We start from the raw sequence: 20,453 nt of genomic DNA, 5'->3' as shown, positions 1-20,453 counted from the left end.
AAATAAATGGTACCTTTAGGCTAATTGTAGCTAGCTCTCAAGTCTTCTCACGGTGTGTTTCATGTGTTGCCAAGCAACTCATTACTTTTTATAGAAAGCTGACAACATGGTTCTGCTAAAATGGCTTTAATTTCATCACAAAATAACGACACAAGTGATTCAAAGAGTCTGGTCTTCATCCTCACTTTCGATGACAAAGCTTTTCAGCATCATCTGGATAGTAAAACTCAGCAGCTGACTTGTCCATATCGCTCATTTTGAAGCTGACGTCAGAGGGCAATACGGATCCGTATTGACCGGCGAGGAGGGCAATACGCGGCTGGGGTGACTACTCATTATCCAATCAGAACGCTCGTACCGTCGTTGCCATATAATAATAATTTTAAAAAAATTGTGGTAACTTGCCCTTACTTCATGAGTCCCATAAAGGTCCTTCAAAAAGCCTCAGAATGCCCCATGTTTACCTCAAAATTTCAAAAGCTCCACACCGCCCCATATTCAAAAGTCATAATGATGATGTTTTTGCTCCTTAAGACTCAATAAGAGAAAATGGCCATATTTAAATAATGTAATTTAAAAAAATTCCGGGGGAGCATGCCCCCGAACCCGCCTAGAAGTTCTGACTCATGACCTCAGTATTTTTTGGGCCCTGCGTACGGCCCTGCAAGTGAGAACTCCACGGGCCTTGAGAACCAGTGTTCGTTTCCTCCGTTGCATTTCAGAGTCGGAGCAAAATATATCCTTACAAAGAAATCATTCCTGGCTCCTGCATACCCCTTTCCGTAAACTGTCTTTGAGGATGGGAAGTGAACTAACTAGTCGCTCCCTCTGTTGCAGTATGGATAGTACACTGACCAAGGCAACACTGATCCGAACACGTGACGATTATTTCAGTATGGGCAGAGGGTATATCTGCTGGTAAGAGAGAGGCCCCGAACGTGTTTGGTAGACAGAGTATTTTAATTGGATTTCAACTGAGCTCCTGCTAAATCCGATTTTACAGACTGATTGGTGACAAGATATCACTTGACACTGAAGCATTCACAAGGGTGGCTGCACAAAATAACAGATTGTGGTTCACCCATTAAAATATGAGGATTGCCACGGGTCCCATTATCTGAGTGCAGTCATCCAGAATAACTTCAGGATTTTCAGTGTGGGAAGGCCATGGGTCTGTTTGCAAGTTTGGGGCAAACACGAGGAAGTCAGAGCATCTGCAGTCTGCTTGTGAGCAGTCCAAACTGTGAGGTGCGAGAATTTCGGTGGCCCTGAGCTGAGGGGAGGGGGGGGGTTCCGTTTCCTGAGATTCGTTTTCAGGGATCCCTTGTGGCAAGAAGGTCCGCTGGTTCACATGCATCATATCACATCCCTGTTACGTAACTGTCCTCGCTCGGAGCTCGACAACTGCGCCGTGTAAATCCTTTGCGGCCACAATACCAGGAGTCTCATTCTCAGACGCGACGACATAGACGGCTCCCCCACCCCTCAGCCCGCGGCCCTTATTTATCGCTGAGCGAGCGGGACACGTCGAAAAGCACTCACTTGCCACGAGTGCCTTCCTGATATTGTCCGTCGTCGAAAAGTGACCGTGAGGACGTTTGGTGTGCAGTGTGCGTTGAATGGGGAGGGGGTGAATCGTGGTGTGTGCGGCTCGAAAGTCATGGAGCCGGGGCAGAGACTAATGTGTCACCGCGCTCGGGAGTAGGACGAGCAGTAGACAGCTGGGTAACAGGAGACCGGGGTTTCGATTCAGGGCAAGGGCACCGTGACAAGCCCACACTCCACCCCTTCGTATCTCCTGACAGCGGTGTGCGCTTGATGGAAGGCAGCGTGGGAGGAGGGTGAGGGGCCTGTGGCTGAGGCTGAGGTGGTCGTCGGGGGGGGACGGGGACGAGTGTGACATAAGAATGTTGCGAGGCGGGATATTGGGGCTGGGAAGGGGGGAACATCTTGTACACATAGTGTGGACACTTAGTAAGGACAGGAGGACACCCGAACGCGGGACGGATATGGAGAAGCAACAGGTGGGATTGGACGGGACAGTTGCGGCATGCAGGTGTTCTGGGGTTTCCCGTTGGCCTGGTCAACCAACAGCCAGGCAGGAACGCCAGGCTGCGCTGACCTAGGCTGTGTCTCTGCCAAGGCCCTCAACGTTCCGGGGCGCTTCCTGGACTGTCGCAGTCTGGCCTGTGTCTCTACACACGCTCTCTTTCCTGTGAAACGTCGGGTAAACGCACGAGAGGGTGCATAGATAAACCTCCAGTGTCTGCTACTGCACACCCTCTTCGCGTACGCCTCCCAGGGAAACACCAGTATCATCGAGTTTGCGGATGATGCTACGGTCATTGGAACGATCACTGGTGGGGCTGAGGCAGCGTACAGGAGAGAGGTGGAGGAACTCGTGGCCTGGTGTTCTAATAATAATCTCCCCCTGAACACAGACAAGACCAAGGAGATGATTATCGACCCAAGGAGGAAGAAGGTGCAGCACACACCACTGTACATAAGTGAGGCCAAGGTGGAAAGGGGGAAAACCTTTCAATTCCTTGGCGCTCGCATCAGCTAGGACGTCACCTGGTCTCACAACCAGGGTGCGAATTACGGGGGGGGGGGGGGGGGGGGGGGGAATGGGGGGGGTCTGACCCCCCTAATTAAGACTTGGACCCCCCCAAAAGAGGTAAAAACAACAGGTCGAGGGGGGTCGACACACGCCTCCGGAGAATAAGTTGACCCCCCCGATTGTCATTGTATAATTCGCACTCTGCTCGCAACATACTTCAGATCACGGAAAAAGCCAAGCAGAGGCTGTACTTCCTGAGAGGGCTGAGGAAATGTTTCCGGGGTTTTCCAAACAAACAACTTTTACCAAGGTACGGTCGAGAGCGTCTTTACCACATCAATCATAGTGTGGTATGGACACTGCACTGCCCAGGACACTGCACTGCCCAGGAAAGGAAGGCACTCCAGTGTGTGAACAAAACAGCACAGTTCATCTCACAGGAGCAGCCTTCCCCCTCACTACAGGACATTTACTCCACCACGGTCACCAGGAGAGCCCAAAATATCATCAAGGACAGAACACCCCCCCAGCACAGACTCTGCTAGCTGCTGCCATCAGGCACACGCTACAGGAGTCTGAAATCCAGAACAAAGAGACTCACAAGCACTTTCTACCCGCAGGCCGTCAGGCTGGTGAACAGCTCCCTCACAAGCCACCTCCCCATCACCCCCCTCCCCCCCCCCCCCCACTACATAATGATAACAGCCAGACGACACACACAGACACACGCAGACACACACATACCTGAACTATGACTGACTGCTGCTGTGACTTCATGTCACCAACTCTACTTGCGATATTTGCACCAACGCATGGTGCAATTTCAACACTCAGGAAAACTGTCCTTTCATTTCTGTGCCTTATTTTATTCTGACTGTATATATTTATATATTTTCTTTCTTTTTAGTGTTTTATTGTAATTATGTGGAAGGAGGACATTGCAGTATACGAATTTCATGTCCAGAGTAACTTTGTTAACTGTACACGTGACAATAAATATCTTGAATCTTGAATCTTACTACCTGATCCAAAATACGCTTTTCACAACACGTGGGAATTGAACACCAGTGGTAAAAGGGTCGATGACAGTGAAAGCTTTGGCCATGGATTTGTCACGAATGATGATGACGTTTTCAATACTGTCTTTCAATTCTGTCTTGCACTGGTCCATACAGAGCTTTGGATAAACCTGTCTGCTGAATGAACATAGTCTTTATTATCATGATTTCGATTGTGTTTTGGGAGTGACTTTGCAGACACAAAACAGGCATGTAGGCCACTCTACCCATAGGTTAACCTACAGTGCCAGACCACGGGTGCAAGATAAGCAATCTACAACAGCTGAAGATATCAGAGGTCATGTGCTATGAAAGAAGACTTGATCCAAACTAAATGGCAATGAAACTGTGTTCAGTACGGCCCTACTCTGCCATCCATTCGGGTGCTGTTGTGGCGCTTTCTTGAACGTGAAATCTGCATTTTGACGTTTTCCACCAATAAAGGAAAGGATAGTCACAGACATGGAGAGTCCGTCATCAAGGAAAGCCAGAAGAATGTAGTACTGTTTGATCGATGGTAGAGATTTGGATCGAGTCTTCTTTCTTATCATGGGCTTTGACAGCTCTTGTTAAAGCAGCATGACATCATTTTTCCCAAATCTGGTCTAGTTCTTCTAGAGTGACCTGTGATTAAGGTCTGGCACTTGTCCTTTCCAGAGTCATTCAAAGACAATAGTTGGCTGTCTTATTGTAGAACTGCTTCACGGTTCCATGGCTGCTGTTCCTGCGCCGTCCGTCAAGGTGCAGAAATGACCGGGGCTTTTTCAGGGGGTCGTTACCGCTTGTTGGGGAGGAGTCTGTCGAATCTGGATCATCATGGCACAGCCAGCCCCTTCTCCCAAAACATTCAAATCACTAACACGCTCCCCCCCCCCCCCCCCCCCCCAAACACACACACACGCATACACACATACACACATACATATTTTGCCTTCCAATGCTCCCCAAGTGTTTCTCTCGACAACTGCTCCGTGGCCAAGAGATCAGTATGTTTTAGTTGTTTAAAGAGACACGGCATGGAAACTGGACTCGTAGAAACACAACACAATACAAGGCTTTAGACTCGCTTTGTCATCAGACCCATGATGAAGGGAAAGCGGCAAACTTGAGACACGATTATGAGAAACCGGTGTCCTTTCACAAAATCTTTGTGTTTGCTTTGTTTGACCTGGTCAGCTGGGTAATTCTTTTTGATGCAGTAAAACCTTAGATTCAGTTGCCTTAAAATAGTTATTCATATAAATGAAAGAGACTGCATGTTTGCAAAGTATTCCTTGAGAGAATTCTAACTTTGTCCAACCCTTGGGGCCAAACAAGAACCCCCGTTCTCAGTTGCATTTGGCAAAAGTCTTGCTCAGCTTTTTTCAGGCTGTTACTCTACTCCTCCCCTTCCCTAACACCCCCCCCCCCCTCTCTGAAAACGCCCTCACACCCCTCCACAGGAGCTATGTATGGGGCAAGGGGGTGAGAGGGGTGAGAGGGGTGAGGTTGCAGCTGCAGGCTCCATCTTGGATGACTGAGATGTGAATCCTGGCCTTCCAAAAAACTAAACCAAGTATCAGAAACAGCCCCTGGCCAATGAGGGCCCAGTGACTGTTAAAACGCTAGCCAATGGCTGTGTGTCTGTCCAGTATATAAGCAGAGAGCAAAGACCGAGAAAGCTGGGTGACCTCTAAATTGCCTCCGGTGAACAGGATCTGAACCCAGGGACTGTTAATTCAATTCTTGTCTTGTGTGCAGGTAAAACATTTGTTTGAACTTTTTCTTTAATTGAACCCCTCAATATTAATGTGTGTTTGGAAGGAGGGGGAAGATGTCTAGATGAAGTGAAAACGTGATTCTGCATAAACGTCAGAAAAAAATAATACTGTAATCGTATATTGTACACTGTATATGATGTAACATCGATGTGCTTTGTTGGATTACGGCAAGATCCATAGGGGAGAAGAACAGGAATTTAACTATTAACAGTAACTGTCGAATAGAAACAAAAGAGATCCCATAATGCATACTGGAGACCTGTGCAATGTGAAATGTTAGACTGACTTGGCCTCTTTGACCTTACGGCATGAATACGTTCTGATCATGCTGCAGAGCAGCTGTGGTTTGACGACTCACTGACGGTTCACTCCAGCAGACTCGGAGATGTGCAGACAGGTGTTTCTCGATCCCACTGGGATTGGTCTCAGGGGTTGGTTGTCCTGAGTTAGGGAAGTGTTGCTCTCTTTAAATGGGTGTTGGGCATCAAGCCACTGGGACAATTATGCATGAACCCTTAAGGAATGTATTTATCCTGAATTCAAAATATATTATGCAGAAGTGGCTCTTTTGACAGACTGAGGATTACGCTGCAAGTAAAGCCAATACTTTGCAGGTCAATGGTTTGTTAAAATCATGCGATGGATTTCCCAAAAACCGACACTGACTTTAATAGAACTGAAATGCCAAACCTTAAAAAAACGCTGATGACAAACGACATACCCTGCCAAAGCATTAAGCTGAGACCTCTACGAACATGAACACTACTGCATGTGTAAAGAATTCCCAAACGGCAAGGACGTTGCATGTGGAGAAAGGTGACCCATGGAATGTGTCGTTAAAGCTGAAGGGGAGCCATGGTAGAGTCCGAAGTGACGAAAGCATCGAAAGCTGATAGAAGGGCCAAACTGATTTCTGTTGGAGATGGAGGTCTTTAGACAGGGCTATTTGACCCATTCACACGGTATGTGAATGTACACAACAGATTCATGTCGACAGCGATGGGGAACATATTTACAGGTGGTGGGGGTGGGGGGGGGGGGGGGGGGGGGGGGGGGGCGGAGGGTGTGTACCCGAAGCGGGTGGAAGGTAGGGCCCGGAAATACTATACGTGTGATCTGTGGGAGGTTTGGTAGGGAGCAGGGCAGCGGGTGTTAAAAATACCAGCACCACGTGTCTCTGCCTGGTTTATCTATTCCCAACGGACATTTGATCCAGCGGGCTCGGAATCTGAGTGACGCAAGTGTTGTGTGGCTGGGGGAGGAGTATTCATCCTGTTCTGTTGCAGCTGTTTCAGGTAGTATCCATAGAAACCTGTTCGAAAGCTCCCACCCACGAACGACTGTTTCCGCGTTCTCGGTTCAGAGTGACAAACGGGATCAAATAAACGAACCCCCCAACAAAAAAACCTCACCTCAAAGTCTTAATCGCCTCACAGTTGATTCCCTCTTGTGTTTTTCTCTCCGCCTCCGCAGTGTTAGAAACGCAATCATGCCTTTCGGTAACACCCACAACAACTTCAAGCTCAACTTCAAAGTTGAGGAGGAGTATCCTGACCTCACCAAGCACAACAACCACATGGCCAAGGTGCTGACCAAGGACATGTACGCCAAGCTGAGGGACAAGCAGACCTCCAGCGGCTTCACCGTGGATGACATCATCCAGACCGGAGTGGACAACCCAGGTGGGACGCTCTGAGAGGTTTCGGGACAGTCACCCGAGAAATCCCTCTCTATCAGGCACTAGGCTGTGACGGACCGGGGTGTCGAACGAATCCCGAGCCAAGCGGCAACACTGAAGCTGTGGCTTTAAAACATTTGTGGTCGTGCGAATACAGCAGCATTCTATCAAACAAAGTGCCGCGCTTTTGGTCGAGCCATCAAATTTGGCGCGCTTGCATTCGACACGACAGCCTTGACAGTTCCCACTTGTTTAGCGAGTTCTTTCTCAGTCGTCTTACTCGCGTGACACCGTCTGAATCTCAACGTCATCTCCCCCCACGGCCCTCTTCCCCTCCTTCCCTCCTCCCGTCCTCAGGTCACCCCTTCATCATGACCGTCGGCTGCGTGGCTGGTGATGAGGAGTCCTACGAGCTCTTCAAGGACCTGCTGGACCCCATCATCTCCGACCGTCACAGTGGATACAAGCCCACCGACAAGCACAAGACCGACCTGAACTTCGAGAACCTGAAGGTAGGTTCCAGAGCGAGGGGCCCTTTAAGTAACATGCCAAAATTCCCACCAACACAGACAGATGAGCAGAAGTCACCCAGACAGACCGAATCGTGTGGATGGATGTGGATGGTTTTACCCATGCGGCAGGTAGTACAAGAATGTTTTCCTTCCCTTCTGCGTAGGGCGGTGACGACCTGGACCCCAACTACGTGCTGAGCAGCCGCGTGCGTACCGGCCGCAGCATCAAGGGCTACACCCTTCCCCCCCACAACAGCCGCGGCGAGCGCAGAATGGTGGAGAAGCTGTCCGTTGAGGGTGAGCGCCACATCTACCTGCAGACAGACATCCACGCACGAGGGGGAGCGGGGGGTGGAACGAATCCAGCGTCTACGTTCCTCTCTAGAGAGTGAATTCTGAAATGGGTTTCTTGGCCTTCTAGAAGAAAATGGCTTCCAAAACAAGGGGGGGGCAGGGGGAGAAGACCAGGAAAAGATGTGATGCTTTTGTTGCCGTTGCGTTTTCTTCCCCAGCTCTCGCCAGCCTGGATGGTGAGTTCAAGGGAAAGTACTACCCCCTGAAGGCCATGACCGATGCCGAGCAGGAACAGCTGATCGCTGACCACTTCTTGTTCGACAAACCCGTCTCTCCCCTGTTGCTGGGTGCTGGCATGGCCCGTGACTGGCCCGACGCAAGAGGAATCTGGTGAGCACAGCGAATCGGATCGTCCGACTCTTCACACTAATATTTCAGACGTGGTGCTTCTGTGTTTTGGCGCTAACGACCTTTCCGCGTCCTCTGGCATCAAGGCACAACGACAACAAGTCCTTCTTGGTCTGGGTGAACGAGGAGGACCACCTGCGCGTCATCTCCATGGAGCAGGGCGGCAACATGAAGGAGGTCTTCAGACGTTTCTGCGTCGGCCTGACCAAGGTGAGCGGAAACGATCCCTCTCATGAGGGGGCCCAAAAACGCCACCAGACACCAGCAGACAAACACCGTTACGCGCGTTCAGAGCGTTGACTGACGAGAGGTTGTTGGTCTCGTCTGGCAGATTGAGGCGATCTTCAAGAAGCACAACCACGGCTTCATGTGGAACGAGCATCTGGGCTACGTGCTCACCTGCCCCTCCAACCTGGGAACCGGCCTGCGCGGCGGAGTCCACGTCAAGCTGCCTAAGCTCAGCACACACGCCAAGTTCAACGAGATTCTGGGCAGGCTGCGTCTGCAGAAGCGCGGAACAGGTTGGCGCACACACACACACACACACACACACACACACACATGCCTACCCCCCCCCCCCCCCCCCCACCAGGGTGCAAATTACAGGAGGCTTTGACCCCCTAATTAAGACTTGGATCCCCCCCAAAAGAGGTACAAACAACAGGCCAGGGGGGTCGATACATGTATATATATCGTTCTTATCTGTAATTCTAAATATTACTTAACGCCCTGGAGACCCTCCCCGATTGTTATTTGTTTATATTTTTTTACCCCCCCCCGATTGTCATTGTATAATTCGCACTCTGCCCCCCCCCCCCCCCCCCCCCCCCCCCCCCCACACACACACACACACACACACACAGTTCTAGAAGGCATGAGTTCATCCCCCCTCTCCCCTGCTCCGACTAGGTGGTGTGGACACCGCCTCCGTGGGTGGAGTGTTCGACATCTCCAACGCCGATCGTCTGGGCTCCTCCGAGGTGGAACAGGTCCAGATGGTGGTCGACGGTGTCAAGCTGATGGTGGAGATGGAGAAGAAGCTGGAGAAGGGAGAGGCCATCGACGGCATGATCCCCGCCCAGAAGTAGAGAGGGACGTTGGTCTTGTCTTTCTTTTTGTATCGTTCAATAAAGTGCAATCAAGCCAAACCAACCCGCGCGCAGAGGAAACGGCTCGATCGGAGACTCTCGCCTCTGTTTCACCTCTTTTTCTTCCTTCCAACTTATTTTTTCTCTCTCCCGTGTCATTCTTCTTTTTTCTTTTTTTTCCTCATCTTTTTTTTCCTTCCGACTTTTTCCACATTCTGCCGATCAGTCGGTGACACCCTGGGATCAGTACCTACTTGGTCAGGCTCTGTCTGACGGAGGCATCACCTGCATTTTGGTTGTAAAAAGTTATCATTGAACTCGATTCAATAAACTGGCCCCCAGATAACAACACGGTCTCTCTTGTTCTTGCATCGGTGATACACACGGGTTAAGAGTTTGAATCATATTAACATTATCCAAAGCAGCAGAATATTTCATATAATGTGGAAAAATAGCAACCATTACAAAGAAATCAATGTTTTTTTTACACGTCACACTGATTATCGTTTCAGGGCAGGGGTATTGCTGATATGTGAAGGTTGTAGTACTAATGAAGCACAGTTTAACTTGTAATGTGCTTTTGGCTGAATTACAGAAAGCTGATGAAGTTATTGACTGGACAAGAAATAACATGGAGAAACACTTGCAACATCTGTGAATTTTATTAATCATTAGCTCCATGTTCTCTCACATATCTGTATACCAAAACCAATCAATCTCACATTACAGCTTGATTTCAAGGGGTCTAAGGGCGTAGCAGTAAGCCACCAGGTCAACGTCTCTCTACTTCAGTCTTATTGGCCTCTATTGCATATTACATCAAAGGTTCCAAAATTCAGCTCCAGGATAACAGTGCACATAACTTTAATACTGAGGCCCCCTGTAAGAATACTGTAACCAACAACCATTTAGACACCACTGACACATTGGCTCTCCATACACGTATCATGAACATACTGAACAATCTTCCTATGCATCTTATAAGATTACTATGGTCCATTTGGAGACAACGCCAATTCATGTATTCCAAGGGTAGGAGCTAAAAACACGTTTTCCTTTTACCTCAGCGGTCTTTATTGAAATACTCCGAGCGATTAGATGCTCACTTGCTATCAGTAAAAACCGAAACCAACATCTCTATGGCTTAAATGCAACCCAAGGCTTTTTGATATCAAAGTCTATCAGGATTGGTGAGAATTCCAATGAGTTTTTTTTCATTAATCACTTTGAAAGGTAACGATTTTCCGATGCCAGAATTTCAAATACAAGTCTTGAACGTCATTTAGAAACATCCCAAATACTTTTTTTTTCTTAAGAGTTAAATATGTAAGTCATTTTCTGAATAGATCAAGTTTCTGTGGAACACAAGATGGAGTGAAATCATTGGAAATGACCCAAAACCTGCCATCTGTGTACGTGAGGGGGAAAAAGACCCCATACACAATCATTGTGTTAGTATTCATGTCCAAAAAAACGGACTGCACCTTTACTTCATAAAGCATCCACGCATTGGTGAGAATCATTTTCATTTTTTCCCCTTAAACCCAAACTCTGAAGTCATGCAGGATTGCAGGTCGGTATTGTTGCCCATTGTCATTGACAGAAACTGCTTTAAACTAGAATTACGTCCCTTGATCTAGCTATAAATAAACCTTGAGCTCTAAGATATATACTATATTCATATATTTTATATACAGCCATAAACTGACTGATATAAATCCTGTTTTTTAACGATATTATTATTCTAAAAAATAAATAAAGTACCTGTGCAAATATCCACAAATTGAAGTGTTTCACATTTAAGACATTGACACCCTCTAGTGGCTAATTTGGGTATTAACCAAGATTCCACCGGAAGGTGCTGATTCAAGTCAAAGCAAAGTGCATTGAGGTCTATATTACCTAATGCTAATATATACCACAATGAGAACGTCCAGGGAGTAGGAGTAGGACTAGGACTGAGACTCCCGTTGTGTGTTTGGGCCTGTCTCCGCTCCCTTTCAGGGATGTTGGGTACAGTTAGAGAGTGTTGGCGAGGGGCAGAGCAGACCAAACGACACCCAGACGAGCTCAGAAAGATGGTCCGATGGCGTGACGTCGTGAGCGGGGGGGGTAACTGACAGTCGAGAGTGTTTTTCAAGCGAAAATGGGAGAAATCTCAAACTAACAGGCGTGAGAAAGCGAAACGCTCATGGTGAAAGGGGGGGAGGGGGGGGGGGCGTATCAGACGGGAGATTCGAAATGGGACGCGTGACGGTGGTCTGGAGGCGTGGTCTCTGTCGAGTGGAGGGGGTGAGGACGGTGTAGACGTGGAGGATCACCATGAGCAAAGCCACAACTGAGATAGAGCAATAACAGTAAATCACCAGCCATAAATTGTGGCTTTTGTAGCCTACATTAAATATCACAGTACATAATTCACTCAAATTAGGGAGAGGGAATAGAAATTCGTATTGTTTCGTTTTTTTTTTTTTGTCTTTGTTTTTTTCGTTTTGTTACATTGAACATGTACTGTATGAAGGCATAGGGGACGGTCAGCTTCAAAGGCAGCCGGACAAACAGGAAAAAGCACTGTCTACACTGCCTTCGTTGACTTTCCAACAGTTTGACTCTGTTTCTGTGCACCACCTCCCTCACCACCCACGAGAATCCATAACAGACCAGACAGCCCATTTTCATTGGATCCACCGCTGCCAAAGCCCTCCAGGGCATCAGAGCAGGCCACAGTGTGTATATGTGTGTGTTTGGTGTGGAACAGTGAGAGCATCCTCTGGGAGTTGTGGAGACACGTAGCCCCATCGAGACACTGTTGGTGTTCACCTCAGATGTAGTGGGATGAAGACTAGTCACATGGCACAGGGTGGAACCCAACCGAAGTTGCGGTGAACTTCATCGCATTGCTTCTGGAAAGATGACGACTTATTCCCCAGTTTTGTATGACAGATTTGCATTTTGGCATAGCCAAGTGGCATTCAAGGGGTATGTTCTGCAACGAGTTACTTGTGTAGTTGCCAAAATCGAACAGTCACCCTTTCGGTCACCACTCAGCAAGAGTTTAGCAACTGGACTTTCAAATACGACGGTCTACGCTTACAACGATGCAGGTTTTTCATGACTGCATCTCTGCTGATTAAAGAATCAATGGGCATAACCTTTCCATGGAAGGCTGGACTGGGCTGAGATACAAATGCTAAGAAAGATGGTCTGATATGTTTATTGAGAATGACCACGGCGAACACAGACATTGAGCCCAGCCAATCAGATGGTTTCTGTAATGGGATTCGGCCAATGTGCTCTTTCCTAAAATATGGGCAGCCCTTGCAAAATGGATTCAATTCTAATGACTAGACCTGTAAAACTACAGGTTGCTAACATGGTTTGCATATGAAAAATGTTGTCTCAGTAAATATGAATTTACTGCAATAATATCTGCACTGGTACTGTTGGAGCTGATAGCAAATGAAGGATGAGATCAATTCTTGCACCAAAGTGTATCTTAACTAACGTAATGCACTAACCAACCATCTACATTTTCCATTTCATATTTGTCAAACACATTAGTAGGAAAATAGACAGGCGCTCAAGGCAAACCCTGCCCAGCTTGTCTAGTCGATCGTGTCGGAGCCAAACCAGGGTAAGAGTTTGGTTCTGATTGGCTGGCTCAAAGCCCTGTCAACACTGTCTTCATTGCCAATAATCCAATCCGATCCATCCTAAGGTGTGCACAAAGGCCTAAAGCAGCCTTTCGTGGTGCCTGTTAAACCAATGACTGTCTCCACATTTGTGCATATTGTCCACAGGTGACCCAAAAAGTCATTGGATAATCACGTCATCGGTATCAATGTCAAAGAGGGAGGGAAAGGAACAAGTGCGCACAGTGACACAGGACACAGAGTGGCTCCGACAAACCATACCGAGACACAGCAATGTTTTTAAGTAGAGGTGGAGGTGGAGATGGTAAAAACAAGAATGACTACCACTAATTCAAAGTAATTGTCATTATGGCTCGTGGAACGTAAAAGAAAGACCACGCTGGATTCCCTCCTTCTCCAGGTCCGGTGTGTGTGTGTGTGTGTGTGTGTGTGTGTGTGGGGGGGGGGGGGGTTAGAGGACAGAGTAGGGGGGCTAGGGGAAGGGGCTGGAGTCCTTGTGGCGTAGGGGGGAAATGGAAGGTGGGGGCCGGACAAGGGGTGGGGAAAGGGAAGGAAGGTTATAACCACCTAAGAGACAAAGTGGGGGGGGGAATTGTTTTCTGACGGGTCCAGCCCTATGCCCCCACTTTGCTCCGTGAAGAATTTTTTTCTCTCTCTCATCCTCCTCCACACACTCCCCAAATCAAAGTTCGAGGTCCTTCGAGATTTGGGTGGCGATGTCCCGGAAAGCTAGCGGTGCCCCCCAGAGTCGCGTGTAGCGCACCCCGTTGGACGTCTCGGAGGCGCCCGTGGAGAGGTGGCACACCTCGGCCTCGAAGGCCACGCGGCCCCCCGCCGCCGCCCCGTGAGTGCAGGAGAGCAGGAAGGGGCCGGCGTGGTGGACCTGGCAGCCGCAGCCCCTCGCCGCCTCCCGCAGAGCCAGCACCACCTCTGCAGGGTCCCGCCGCCCGCCTCCTCTCAGATCCCGGCCACGTCCGACGGCCCGGGGCTCGGCCTCTTTTTGATGCCCAGGTAAATGGCGACTGGGGGGGGGGGTGGGGGAGGGGTGGAGGGACGGAGAGGGGTGGTGGGGGGGAGGGAAGGGAGGGGGAAGGGGAAAAGGGTCGACAGTACATGAAAACACGGGTTTAGACAGTGACAGTGGCAATGCTGTGGAAACCGTCAACCTTGATGGAGACGTGTTCTGTTCCTGAAGTTCCAGAGGCAGGGAAACTGCTCCCCCCCCCCCCACCCCCCCCCCACCCGCCCCCACCACTGATATGCTAAAGAGTTGAGCTGCTGGATGAAGCCTTTGCTTCCTTTAGACCATTCTCGCTCTAACTCGACCCATAGACTCCCATTTGATCCCGAATATTTGGCTACATCCGGCACGCGGTCCGGTTTGCCCCTCATCCATTACATCAAACGTCTAGTTGCGGTTGTTTGGTCACTGTAATTGATTGGCTAAGGGCCTGGGTTCGGAATGTTCGGAATCGGAAGGTCATGTGATGTTGCTGCAGTCGGTGGTGCTGACCTTGTGAGCGCAGATCTGCTGACTCCCTCAGGTTCATTTGTGACCCTGTGGACGAGAGGAAACGGCATGATAAAGGCGGCATTGTTGACACAGAATGCCCAGTGAGTCATCACCTATTACCGATGTGCGCAAACGGTGATGCCATTCAAACGTAGTAAAAAAAAAAAAGGGGAATACAAACCAACAGAAAACAACAACAACATCCAGCCTCGTTCACGTCGAGATGGCCACATGCACTTTTGATACCGTGTGTCTTGATTGTAACCCACGTTGAAATGACAGCAGCATTTACATCTACTGGTTTTACAACACCCGCCACATACACCTCGCTGTGCATGACAGTACACGCAAAATAAAAAATGGCCCCCTGTCATTCGATATGAAAAGAAAAAACGCATGAGGCAGATGAGCAGACAGGCTGACAAACGGTCTCAGTGGTATTGTACATAAATGCAAAGTAATAGCCAGCAATGTAGACTTCATAAGAATATGATTGCATACCAGGGCAGACAGGCAGACCGACATATCTATACATCCAGCAAGCAAGACAGGCAGGCGGACAGACAGAGAGACAGGCAGGCGGACAAGCAGGCAGGCAGAGAGAAGCTAGAGACATTGGAACTTACTAACTGTTTTGGATCCCTGTGGAAGAGTACAGCCCGAGACTGATTTGTTTGAGCCCTGGCGCTTAGAGGGGTCAAGATTGACCCTGGTGGGGAGAAAGTTAGAGGAAGGGCATGAGATCAAGACAGAAAGAGAAAAGACAAAAGGAGAGAGAGAGAGAGAGAGAGAGAATATGATTGAATGGCGGAGGAGGGGGTCGGTGCAGAAGAGCGCAGCCGAGGCTGATAGGCGAGGATAAGGCAGAGAGAGCTTTCATTAGATTAGACATGTGATTACGGCTGAGGCAAAGGGAGGTCGGCTAATCCAGGAGACAGGAGGAAGGCGTGGGCCCAAGCCCTTTAGCCTGCCATCCACTCTCACACCCAGCTCCGGAGGGCCTGGAGAAACATCCGGAACCAGCCCTTAGCCTGCGTAAGGGAGAAAAGAAAACGCCGGGGGAGGGTGGAGTCCGCAACACCTACCTGCGTGTGAGTTTGGAGGTGAGCTTGGTGAAGAGGTTGGAGGTGGCGCGGCTGCGGGCGTGGGGGAGCGAGCCGGCGTCGTGGGATAGGGTCGGGGAGGTGGGGGGGGGCCGAGTAGACGGGGGGGCCCCGGTCCCTCAGCTGGCCCCCGTGGAAGGTGCTCCGGACGGTGGAGCCGCGGGTCAGGCGGCAGCGCTCCCCGGAGGAGGAGGAGGCCCCCGCCCCGGAGATGCTGAGGGTGGACGGGGAGGCCGGGGGCAGCCGGTGGGTCAGGGAGCTGGAGGGAGAGGGAAGCGCCAGAGGTGACGTCAGCCAAGCGCTTTGACAAGAAACCCTAACCCTTTTATTTCTCATATTTACTTTTACATTTAGTCATTTAGCAGACGCTCTTATCCAGAGCGACTTACAGTAAATACAGGGACATTTCCCCCGAGGCAAGTAGGGTGAAGTGCCTTGCCCAAGGAAACAACGGCGGGCATGGCGGGAAATCGATCCGGCAACCTTCGGATTACTAGCCCTACTCCCTCACCGCTCAGCCATCTGACTACTTTCTTGGAACTTATCTATGTCTATTTTTATACTATTTATTTATCTATTTTAGCATAATTTTATGTATTGAAGTGGTTGCAGGTACAACAACACATTTCACTGCATATTGTACCATGTACAATAATAATATATGTGACAAATAATCAAGAAAATCGTGAATCTTGAAGAAAACCCAAACCGAATTCCCGATTCGAGGCGAAGCGCAGTCACCTGTTCTCTTTGCCGTTCTGCAGCAAGGAGTGTCGGTCGGTGCTGGACCGGTCGGTGCACACGTACGTGTTCCTGCGGGTCATGGCGCTGCCAGGGATGTTGTTCTGAAAAGCGGGGCAAAGCGGTCAGGCTCGAGGCTAGAAAAACCCAAACATAGCGAAATCGCGACAGTCCCAGAAACCCCACGACGGTCCGACAACAACGTCGGAACCTCTCGTCGACCTCCCTTCCCCCTCCCGTCTTACCGTGGTTGCGGTCATTTCCTTGCGGCGGTCGGGGATCTCCGACTTGTTGGGGTTGTTGGCGCTGCTGACCATGGGGCTGGAAGGGGGCAGACTCCGGCTGCCCATCACACTGCAGCTGGCCTTGCGCGGCGGCATGCGGCCCTCTCTCAGCTCCCTCTCCCCCGTGCTGGTGGGGCTCCTCTTGGGGTGCATGACCGGCATGGAGGGCCCACCTGCGGAAGGCCACGCAACACAAGACCCAAAACGTCAGTCAAGAAGCGAGCAGGCCCACACAGGCTTTGACGTGAGACCCGCCCGACGCTCACAGAAGTCGCTGTGTCTCCGCTGTCGGTGGTACGTGGAGGCGCTGCGAGGGGTCTTGCTGTGCGAGGACGAGGACGAGGAGGACGAGCCAGTGGCGGAGGAGTGCTTGTTGGTCCCGTTGGTGATGGGGCTGGGCCGCACCCTGGCCAGAGACAGGCTGCTGGCTGAACGAGACTCGGTCCCATCCTTTGAAACGACACACAGCGACAAACCAGGAGTCAGGCCCTTCGCGCACCGACGCCAAACGCTGGCGAAGCGTATTGTTATGGTCGAAATTCAGAAAGGTGACGTAGAAAAAGACGGTACAGTACGTGATTGCGCCCCCTGTAGACCAGGCCTGTCCGGCTCACCTCGTTCTTAAGACCCAGCAAAAGGTAGGTGGCGGTGACCTCGTTGTATTTCTGGTTGAGCAAAGCATCCTTGATCTCCTCGGGAGTGAAGCCCATCCCAACCATCACCTCTGAGAGAGGAGTCACATTTCAGAAACATCTCCAATACTTCGAGGAGTAACGACCCATTTTTCAACGCTTAAGGATTACGTCGCGTTCCTCATTCCTTATCTTATGCTGGCGGGGGGGGGGGGGGGGGGGGGGGGGGGGGGAACAACAAGGCTAGCAGGGAATAACAAAGGCTACTTCCCACCCCAAATTGCAGCTCGCTCCCAAAATGGCTCACCACACAATGCCACACAGCGTCCCCCAATAGACATGGCTAGCTCACCAATGCGAGTGGCATCACTGTAGTCCTCGACAGGCTCTATGTGGGGCTTGAGATCCTCCCCTTCATACCCTGCATTTATCCACTTGTCCTTCATCACTTGCTGTAGTGGAAAAAATATATATATTTTTTTTTCCCCTTAATATTAGCTAGACCCCCTTAGTATTAGCTAGACTTTGCTCCTTTTGTATAGTTAGTCCACATATTTAAGTTTCAATATTCCTATATGTTTAATGTATGCACCTCCCTGCCAAAGTGAATTCCTTGTTTGTGCAAACATTCATGGCGAATAAAATCGATTCTGATTCTGATACCACGTCAGAGAGAGCCTCTACGGTCTGACTTTTCCGGAAAACCTTTGTTGACGCGTGTGCCCGGCGGGTGTGAGAGGGTGCGTTGGGTCTCCTTACGTCTAAGGTGCAGCGCTTGGAGGGGTTGAGCACCAGGAACCTGCGCAGGATTCCCTCGCAGTCGGTGGACATGTAGAAGGGCACGCGGGTACTTTCCCCTCAGCACGCGCTCTCGCAGTTCCTGCGGGCCACCCGACACACACCGTCAACGTGGGGGACCATGCACAACAAACGCACACTCGAACGCAAACTCGCCGGCTTCCGGCAACACACCTTGAGGTTCTGCCCGTCGAAGGGCAGTGATCCGCTGACCAGCGTGTAGAGGATGACCCCCAGGCTCCACACGTCCACCTCGGGCCCGTCGTACTTCTTCCCCTGGAAGAGCTCCGGGGCGGCGTAGGGGGGGGAGCCGCAGAACGTGTCCAGCTTGTTCCCCATCGTGAACTCGTTGCTGAAGCCAAAGTCGGCGATCTTGATGTTGGCATCGGCGTCCAGGAGAAGGTTCTCAGCCTGGCTCGCGGGGAGAGAGAGAGAGAGAGAGAGAGAGAGAGAGAGAGAGAGAGAGAGAGAGAGAGAGAGAGCGAGAGAGGGGGAAAGAGAGAGAGAGAGACAGGGAGGAAGAAAACACAGGAGAGGTTTGGAGAATGGATTGAAAGTGGAGAGAGAGAGAAGGGGGAGGGCGAAGGACTTTTCACTCGACATCCAGGTCACAGGAAACATCGACAACGCGAGAGATGACTCATACCATGTACTAGTCACTGCCGATGTTTAAGTACAATATTATCAGATAAAAAACGGCTCTTTCCTTTCTAATGAGTTGCAAGATTCGTAAATGAATTAATCTTTCATCCAAATTCACTTTGTTTATGTACACGTGTTCCTCGTCTGTCATCTCACCTTCAAATCTCGGTGGACAATGTTCTTCTGGTGGCAATAGTGAACCGCAGAGACAATCTGAGGGAGGGAACACAGGATCAACAGGCTCGCAGATGGACAGGGACACCAAGGAACACACGGACGGACGCACAGACAAGACCCACAGACAGACAGACAGACAGACGGACAGACAAGACCCACGGACAGACAGGCAGACAGACAAGACCCACGGACAGACAGAGAGACCGTCCGACGGATAAGACGGGTCCGGGAGGAAGTGTTCCAGACGTACCTGTCGGAATTTGGCTCGGGCTTCAATCTCCTTCATCCTCCCATGAGACACGAGGTAATCAAACACTTCACCTGAGAGCAGGCGGGGAGAAGGGGGGGGGAGGAGGGAGGGGGGGGGAGGAGGTGGGAGGGGTCGACGTGAGAACATGCCTCAAAAAGCCCTTCAAACCCATCCACTAGCTACATCCTACTAGCTACTAGAATACCGTTGAGCAGGTCTTGGTATAAAGATTTTATTTCATGAATTCCATTTACACATTCATTCATGTGCTAAATTGCTAGCAAGAGCTAATAGGATGTTATATGTTATCTTGGTTAAATCAGGAGTCGGTGGAGCACTGGAAGGCTGCCTCGTAGATGTGATTCTATTGACATTTCGGCTTTCAGAAATAGTCTCCTACTTAACTCAAACCTAGTCATGAGCCATAAGCCTCTTACAACTTGCCCACCATACTCCCCCCAATACCCTTTAGTTACACACAATTAGTTAAATCAGACTGCTAGATTCTTTATTAAAAAAAAAACTTGATGCAGACTTTAATATTTGCTTTTGCTTGGTGTCTGGTCATTGGTTTAATGTGAACTCTTCCCTGGGTCTTCAGGTGACCTATGGTGTCCTTTCAGGGTTAGCGTACATTTACATTTAGTCATTTAGCAGACGCTCTTATCCAGAGCGACTTACAGTAAGTACAGGGACATTCCCCCTGAGGCAAGTAGGGTGAAGTGCCTTGCCCAAGGACACAACATCATGTGGCACGGCGGGGAATCAATCCGGCAACCTTCTGATTACTAGACCGACTCCCTCACCGCTCAGCCATCTGACTCCCATTGCGTAGCTTTAATAGACTTGGACTGATGCACATACCTCCACTGGCGTACTCCATGATTAGGTAAAGGGTCTTTTCAGTCTCAATCACCTCGAACAGCTGCACTGTAGCCCGCAAACAAAACCACATTAAGATCAGATGTAGTCAAAAAAGAATCTCTCGTGTTCAAAACCCTCATCTCGTCTCCCCTTGTCTATGGGCTACTGCTTCAGCCTAAAGCGGTGCTTTTTAAAATTTTATTCATATGACATTTCAGCTTTAGAAAATCCCTTCACCCACCCCACCCCCCACCCCCTAGTCCCACCCGCAACCCCATGCCCTCTACCCCCGGGGCAGGGGGAGGATGAACTCCTGTAGTTGTCAGCAGGGCCAGTTCAACACATACAGACACAGGCTGGGACCGAAAGCCTGATTACCCGGGGAAGGCTCTTGGACTGCACACTGAGTCAAGCCACATGAATATCGGCTGCGTTAGA

General features: G+C 50.0%; 2 protein-coding genes across 2 annotated transcripts in view; one reads left to right on the top strand and one right to left on the bottom strand.

Moving 5' to 3' along the window:
- The first annotated feature begins 5,250 nt into the window (after positions 1-5,250).
- On the top strand, positions 5,251-9,707 carry ckma (creatine kinase, muscle a). Its single transcript, XM_047043283.1, has 8 exons — positions 5,251-5,358; positions 6,852-7,060; positions 7,414-7,568; positions 7,733-7,865; positions 8,081-8,252; positions 8,357-8,480; positions 8,602-8,791; positions 9,180-9,707. Exons 2-8 carry the CDS (start codon positions 6,868-6,870, stop codon positions 9,356-9,358), a joined length of 1,146 nt encoding a protein of 381 aa, XP_046899239.1. The 5' UTR covers positions 5,251-5,358; positions 6,852-6,867; the 3' UTR covers positions 9,359-9,707.
- Positions 9,708-13,968: 4,261 nt separating this feature from the next.
- mark4a (MAP/microtubule affinity-regulating kinase 4a) overlaps positions 13,969-20,453 on the bottom strand; it is a 10,844-nt gene continuing 4,359 nt past the window's right edge. Inside the window, 16 exon segments of the mRNA XM_047042902.1 lie at positions 13,969-14,033; positions 14,525-14,569; positions 15,151-15,233; positions 15,610-15,716; positions 15,718-15,886; positions 16,369-16,472; positions 16,614-16,825; positions 16,919-17,102; positions 17,267-17,376; positions 17,637-17,736; positions 18,044-18,130; positions 18,132-18,164; positions 18,257-18,493; positions 18,881-18,937; positions 19,152-19,222; positions 20,016-20,081. Coding sequence (XP_046898858.1) covers positions 13,969-14,033; positions 14,525-14,569; positions 15,151-15,233; positions 15,610-15,716; positions 15,718-15,886; positions 16,369-16,472; positions 16,614-16,825; positions 16,919-17,102; positions 17,267-17,376; positions 17,637-17,736; positions 18,044-18,130; positions 18,132-18,164; positions 18,257-18,493; positions 18,881-18,937; positions 19,152-19,222; positions 20,016-20,081 — 1,730 coding nt within the window.

The sequence above is a fragment of the Hypomesus transpacificus genome, chromosome 20 (assembly GCF_021917145.1).
Source record: "Hypomesus transpacificus isolate Combined female chromosome 20, fHypTra1, whole genome shotgun sequence".
NCBI classification, from domain to species: Eukaryota; Metazoa; Chordata; class Actinopteri; order Osmeriformes; family Osmeridae; genus Hypomesus; species Hypomesus transpacificus.
Note: the sequence above shows the minus strand (reverse complement) of the source record. Positions and strands in the feature narration are given on the sequence as shown.